At 41.4% G+C, this 7,383-nt stretch overlaps 1 protein-coding gene across 1 annotated transcript; it reads left to right on the forward strand.

Moving 5' to 3' along the window:
• Positions 1-370: 370 nt before the first annotated feature.
• SLC30A10 (solute carrier family 30, member 10) lies at positions 371-5,494 on the forward strand (the record flags this gene model as incomplete). The annotated part of the gene is made up of 3 exons (XM_009581012.1): positions 371-454; positions 4,027-4,263; positions 5,019-5,494. Coding segments are annotated over 3 exons (797 nt in total), but the record flags the coding sequence as incomplete, so codon positions are not given.
• Between the last annotated feature and the right edge of the window lie 1,889 nt (positions 5,495-7,383).

Raw genomic sequence — 7,383 nt, forward strand, 5'->3', positions numbered from 1 at the left:
CTCCTCGCACCCTTCCCCATCCCTCCTCGTCCCCTCTCTCCCTCCTGTTTGCCCTCGGGACCCGCCGAGCTGCCAGACCCGTCCTCTGGGCCCTTTAGAAGCCCCAAACCCACCCGTGGGCCCCGGGGAATTTCACTGAGCTCACTCAGACACCCACCGCCTCTTTCACCTTGTACTTTACACCGGGCTGCTGGGCGTCCCCTCGGGATGGGGGAGGGAGGCCTCGATCAGAGAGTTGCATGGAAAATGTTTTGGCTTGGTTTTTTTTTTTTCTTTTTGTCATCTTTGAAATAAGTTGGTTTTGAGAAGGATGATGTTTTTTCTGTTTGTAGAACTTATACACAACACAGCGTTTCTTCTTTGAATGCAGGTGATTCACCAAATGACCAAAAAAGCCCTGAAGAGGGGCTTGAGAAGAAAAAAGAGAGGAAGTCTGAAGCCTTGAACATCAGAGGTACAGCACGGGAGTATACTGCTAATATGATACTAACTTTAAACACTTTCTGGTTTCCATTTCAGATTATTTTTTTTTTTTCCAAATATCAGTAAGAAATGAAGCAAAAGCCCAGGACTCCTCTGAGGGTACGGACTCTGTTATCTTTAGCAGAAAGGTTTTGGTTGTATGAAATAGCGTAGATAATAAGAAAATAGTGTGATGCTGATTTGGCTCCGAGTGTGTTTACATTTTGATCTTAATTCTTTAGAATAGTGCAGCTGAACTTTTTGGAAAGGAGACAAAGCCTCTTACAGCAAGCTCAAGTCACTAGAGGCCTTATAGGAAGGTAAAGCAGGTATCTATGAGGCGCTTCTTTGAGTGTCACTGCTGTAGTAGTTGAGCAGTTTTCAACTTTAAAATGCTTTTGGGCAGAAAACAGAATTTCTTTAAATCCCGAGGTTAACAGTGTTTTGTAGTCAGCACGAGGAAAAAGGTGCTGAAACTGGTCCTTCAGCACAGTGTTTTTCCAGGTCCTTGAACTGTGTACCTGTCCCTGAGAGAGTCTGTGAGAGTATCAGCCCTTCTTATGTTGTAATTCGGCAGGTCTCTGGGTATCTGCGGAGTGGAACTGTGTAGCTACTTCTAGGAATAAATTAACCAAATGTCTTTGTCCCTCTCTGTATAGGTGTTTATATGCATACACGTTTACATACCTATTCTGAGCAGAGCCAAAAGCAAGTATCTTTGAGTATACTGAACATGGAGTTTGTCCCTTAACATATTTATGTTAAGGTTTTCATTACCTTAGGGTAAAGGGCTGTCAGAAGGCTGAAACAGGATGGTAGTTTCAGGCTTCTTACGGTCACCTGTTAGCATCTGATATTCTTCCAAAGTCATGTAAGTTGGTGTCACATGAATTCAGCTTAAAGAGGTCGACGTGGCAGTCGGGCACCCGGGGTTCTTTTTTGGTGTGTGTGTCTACGACCTGTCTTTCACAAGTGTTTTCAGAGTTACAGAAATGTGTCTGTAAGGGAAGACACTTTGGAAATCAAACCATGTGCTAGAGCCACAACGCTTTCCTGAATGTCTAGAAATTGGTGTCACTGGATATTATGGCATTATAGTGGTAAGATTATTGGAGCAGGAAAAGCAAACCGTCACTTTCAGGCATGGAGGAGAGAAGGATAAGAAACCGATGAGTATATTTTAGAGAGGGCCTTATTTACCTGAACGAATCACTTTCAGGCATGGAGGAGAGAAGTATAAGAAACCGATGAGTATGTTTTAGAGAGGGCCTTATTTACCTGAACGACAGTGCTTAGGGATAGTGATGCTGGAAACTTTCAAAAATGTCTGAAGGATAAGGAGTTTTATATTGCTTATTTTAAGATACCTGTCATCTTTGATTTTTAAAAAGAGACTTTTTCTCTAAGTGCTACTTTAACTTTAGTATGTCATCTTTGCAAAATCTATTTTTATTGTCCTTACAAATATTCCTTGCTTCTTTAGCCAGTGTTAGAGATACGTGTCTTTAAAATTCTGATTCAAAATCTATGTTTTTTCTTTGGCAAAAAATTCTGTACATTATGGAATCAGAGCCTGCCTGAAAAACATGGCTGGACAAAATGGATTGGCAGAGGAATTGGTTCCTTGATTTTTAAAAGTGGAACGGGAGTCCAGACATTCTGCCTGACTGGGTTAATTATTGTAGTGTAAAATTATTCCTTTTACTTCTTGAGCATATGCAGAGTAGTTCAGACTTTCCAACACAAGCTGTTGGAAACTATGTGTTACCTATGGTCTTACCATACTGACTTTATTTACTAAAAATTCATTTCTGGTTCTATTTTATAACCATAGCTTTTGGGGGTCTATAGGGAAATGGGTTCATTTCTGTATAGGCCCTCATTATGTGATGCGTAACCAAGATGTACATATTAACAATGTTAGTAATGTAAAATAAGCATTTTCCAAATTCCATATTCTCAATTCATAATTTATCATAATTCTGGCATGCTTACTTTTTTCTCTTAATTCAAAAGAAGACTTTCTGAAACAATTTTCCTGTTCTTTTTAAGCTGTACTCTCTAGTTAGTTGCCTTGGCAATTGCATCCTGCCTGTCCCTCTTGTTCGTGCAATAGCTGATAGCCCGTGCTGAATCGAGATTATTTGTGAATGAAAAGAAAACACTGCCACACTGTTAGGAGGAGTAAAGCCCTGTGGGAGTCTGCCAAATGGGGCAGAACACGCCTGACTCCAGCAGAAAGAGCTGCACTGGCTGGAAGTTTGTCCTTTCTTATCTGACCCAAGTGATTTAGAAGAACACCAGTGCTTATTGCCTTCATTTCTCACAGAGAAGATCAATGTTCATGCAAAGAGCTGGCAAGAAACAGCAGCACAGGCAAGGCTCTAGGTCTAATCCAGTGTCCAGCATCACCAAAGAGTCAAAACTCTTCGCTGTGTTGTTAATGAGTTTCAGAGGGAGCCTTTTACGGCTTCTCCAGGCCAGAGGAAGTGATTAAATTGGAGTGAAGCTCTTGAAAGTGCTTGTCATAGGGATGTGAAAAGGAGATGGTCCATCTTATTCTCTCACAGGCTCTGAATAAAAAGTATTGGCAAAGAAATTAACTTAGTATATTTAGAGATGTTATGAATTAGGCATGGTTTGGAATGAAATTTGAGTCTGAACAGTGAAGACTGACAAAACTGAGCAATGATGGGAAGAGGGAAGATTATGTAAAGTAGTGGAAAAAAAAGGATGAAAAAAGCAGTTCTTAGATTATTGTAACTTTATAGCAAGAAGACTACTTTAGTCATTGTAGTTGAAAGGGCAGCTAAAAATGTGTTATTACAAGAGCCTGTTTTGTGTCTTTACCTTTTGTGCAAAAACATATTTATAGAAGTAAAAAGTGGTACCCAGCGTTCCTCTCAATTTAGAGTAGTCCAGGCACATGTTAAACTGTGGTGTTCATGTGACTAATTCTCAAACCAGATTCTGATTTTTTTGGGGGGTCTGAGGGCTGGTATTGTTGGTGGGACAAGGTTTAATATGACTAGTAATCAAGCTTGATCCAAAAATTGAAGTTTGAGGGCATTTGGAGCCATAGGAATGGGCTTAGGTTTCACTTAGGTAATTTTTCAGATTTCAACAGTGTTATAGGAGCTGATGGAGGAGAATAACTGTTACTGGGGGTGGTCTGTGGCTCTCCTAGCTTCCAGGGTAGAACAGATAGATTTAGTCATCAATTTTTAGTTGAGAATTGAGATCTAATGTGCCAGGACCTCTTAATAATCTGCAGGCATTTAAGCAAATACATTTTACGTTGCCATGGCATTGCAGTTGGACCGCAGTTGCTAGCATACCCTACATGTTTAATAATGCATCCCACTTAAGCAGCTGTGGTTCAGAGTCAGTATTTCCCTTGCTGTTTTGTTCTAAAAGCTGTTATTGAAAACTTTGGTTATGATGTTAGTGCTTGGAATATTGCGTTTTCCACGTCAAGTAGAACAGACTTGAAAAGTGCGGCTTTGCTCTCCTCCCCCCTCCAAAAAAAACCCCCACTAATGGAAATTGTGCCATTTGTTTCAGGTGTTCTCTTGCATGTTATGGGAGATGCACTTGGGTCTGTGGTCGTGGTAGTTGCTGCTACAATCTTCCATGTACTTCCTCTGGGGAATGCTCCATGTAATTGGCAGTGCTACGTTGATCCAAGCCTGACAATAATTATGGTGTTCATCATCTTGTCTTCTGCATTCCCGCTTATCAAGGAGACCTCAATTATTTTGTTGCAGATGGTTCCCAAAGGTGTTAATATGCAACTACTGAGTAAGTCAGATTTGTTGTTGAAGTGCTATTAATTTTAATGATATATTTCAATGCATATGTTATTTCTGGAATGACATGTTTGGATTATTTACTCATAATAGCTCTAAATTCTCAAGAACCGTGAGAAACAGTCACATGCCTGTGTCCTAGCAACATGACTCAAATCTCTCTGGATTAGTTAAAGCATGCATTTTGAGAATGTGGTACTCCAACAATACATCAAAAATACCAGGTCTTGAGCTGTTAATGCTTTGTGTGGGGTGTTTGTGAAAGAAACAACACTGAATTACAGTTTTCCCAACCCTGCAGCGGCTTCTTCCAAAAGGCTTCCGAAAGAGCTTAGAAGTTTCCATTTACGTTGGTTAATTTTGTAGCTCTCTGGCGTTGTTCACACTGGCTCATTGTGGGGTAGCACTGGTTATTTCTGGAATTCCACCATGCTCAGGGCTAAAGAAACCAGAAGATGTGGGGTCTTCACCAAGGAAGTGGTGCTCTAATGTTGCTTCTATGAATGGCTGGTAAATTGCCATTAGGGAGCCTGGGGGACAGAGTGAGCCCCAAAGGAAGGGTGGCCTGTTCGTGTGGTCATCTGCAGGCTGAACCGAAGGCAGCTGGGAGTAGACACATTTTACTATGTACAGCTCTTTTAAAAAGATAGTTCGGAGACTGCTGCTTTTGGATAGGGCTCTTAATGGGAAAGCTAGTAATTAGCCAGTACGCCAAAGCCTCTAATATCTTTCTCTTATGTCTTCCAGCTGACAGACTAGCTCGTGTACCAGGGGTTAGCAGCCTTCATGAGGTGCATGTTTGGGAACTTGCAGGTGGGAAGAATATTGCTACTCTTCATATCAAGTGCCAAACCCCTACTGATTACCAAGATGCTGCTTATAAAATACGGAAGATTTTCCACGAAGCGGGGATCCATTCTGTGACCATCCAGCCCGAGTACATTGACTGCAAGACCTCCCAGCTACTGTGCAGCTCGCCCTGCATCTCAAAAGCTTGTGACTCTCAGCTGTGCTGCAGCCAGCGGGAGCCCCCCCTGGCTAAAACTAATGGCCATACTGAGAAAAACGATAGTTGCCTTTCTGCACTGCGTAAGGACAATGGTTCAAGTAAAAATGATATTGAAATCCCTATGGAATACCCACTGGCAGAGGATAGCATTAAAAACGTGAAAAATTGCGGTGCCTCTGATGACAAATCGCAGTTAAGCAGTACACGACTTTAGGCCGTTCCCTCCACTCTGCGTAATGTTTTCATAGAACAAACGTATCCTGGCCGGCGAGGGGGTCATCGGCGGTTGTAGCTGAAGTTGGTGTGGCAAAAAGATTTCTGTGCTTTAGCTGTAAACCAAAACGCACCTAAAAACCCCTTGTATCTGAAATAAGGATTAATATTTCCACGAAGGGTGTTGCATTCATCTAAGATTTTTCTGATACAGCCTAACCCAGTTCCTTACCAAACTGCGTGGGAATTTCTCTTGTTAGGGCGGACGGGGCGTGTTGCTGTCCGCACTGATGCTTGCAGTTAACGGCCAGTGGCACTGGGAATGAAACTCTGGCCTTTCCTAGCTGTTTCCTGAAAGCCTGGTGGCCAGTTCGTGATTGTACTGGGCTGAAGTACTGTATATTTATAAAGGACTTCAGTAGGGATGCTTTACTGATCCTTAAAACCCGTTTTTGCGTAGACAGTTCATGTTTAACAGTGACGCTTGTGCTTCTGGCCGGTGGGGTTTGTGAGTGGGATTAAGAGTGTCTAAGGCGGAGGGGAAGCACTCAGGGATTTTGACTTGCATTGTTTCCTTGATTGACTCCTGTATTTAGGGACAGAGCAGAAGCTGGTCTTGCTTCTCTACTAGTAATACTGGAGTCTTAGCCTAATCACAGATAATTATGCTAAAGACTTCTTGTCGTGAAAGCAAAGAAATACTTACTAACGTTGTCTGTACTGGTTCTAGCAAATGGAAATGCAGGCAGTTATCCAGTTAACTTTTATCGTGTTCACTTCTGTGATTGTACAACTCTCTTTTTTTTTTTTTTCCTTCTGACAACAGAAATTATAATAGCCACGGTCTTAATTCATCATTTTGCAGGATGATTGCAGTATCTTTAACACTGAATGTCTGTCATTATTCATGCTGAATAAATAAGCTAATGTGCTTATTATGAACAGTTAAAATTCCACAGTTCTATTTTTAAGACACAATTTAATATTGTATTAATTAAGAAAGTCCCTTTAAAGTTTTATATGCAGTGTTATCACTTAGAGGAAGCTTTAAAAACACTTACAGAGGGAATTTCTCCTTGTTTAGTCTTGATTATTTCTTGCTGATCTATTTTAAAGGTGTAATCTCTCCCCTCCGCCCTGCCCTTCCTCCCCCTGCCCAAAGGTGTATTTCAAAGTGTATTTAGTGAAGCAGTTCCTTTATCTTTCTGCTGCTTGCCTTTTTTTAAGGCATGCAAGCGTGCTCTAAGGAAAACAAGATGACGTGCCCTGCACCAGTGCTGGATTTAGGTCAGGTCTGTTCTCCAGGTTTCTTGGAGAGAAGACCCACTACCTAATCCACACTGGGTGTAGTGCTTAGCCTCACCGGCTATACAGACCAGATCCAGAAGCTTTCAAATGCCTTTTGCTGTCAAAAGCAGCCTTTCAATGGTCTGTGTGGCCTGGTCTTCTGTCATTCAGAAAATGAATTTTATTCATTTATTTATGGGGACGCCTCTATAAAATTGTGGTGTCTTTACCTCAGAGACACCTTAACAGAAAGGGAAAATTGATTTCCTGCCTGGGCTAGGAAAATACCAGGACCTCCTTGTAAGGCTGGCTAGAAAGCAGCCAACTCCTTATTAATAAGGACAATTACATTAAGTCAAGGAATATTAAAACACACAGCAGGCTATTTTGCTGCTTGGAAAATGCTATTTACTGAAGCAGTGATTGCAGTCTAAATAGCACATTTCTAGATTTGTAGTCACCCCTTTTGAACAGATTCTTGGGTGAATTAATATATTTCATAGCCTTCCATCGTAGGCTTATATTATATAAATTAAGCTATGTGTTAGTGTAATTAAAAGCTTGATCCTCCGGTCTGTCTGATTCTGTTGGCAGCAGCAGAGG

The sequence above is a fragment of the Fulmarus glacialis genome, unplaced genomic scaffold (genome assembly GCF_000690835.1).
Source record: "Fulmarus glacialis isolate BGI_N327 unplaced genomic scaffold, ASM69083v1 scaffold8347, whole genome shotgun sequence".
Lineage (NCBI taxonomy): Eukaryota > Metazoa > Chordata > Aves > Procellariiformes > Procellariidae > Fulmarus > Fulmarus glacialis.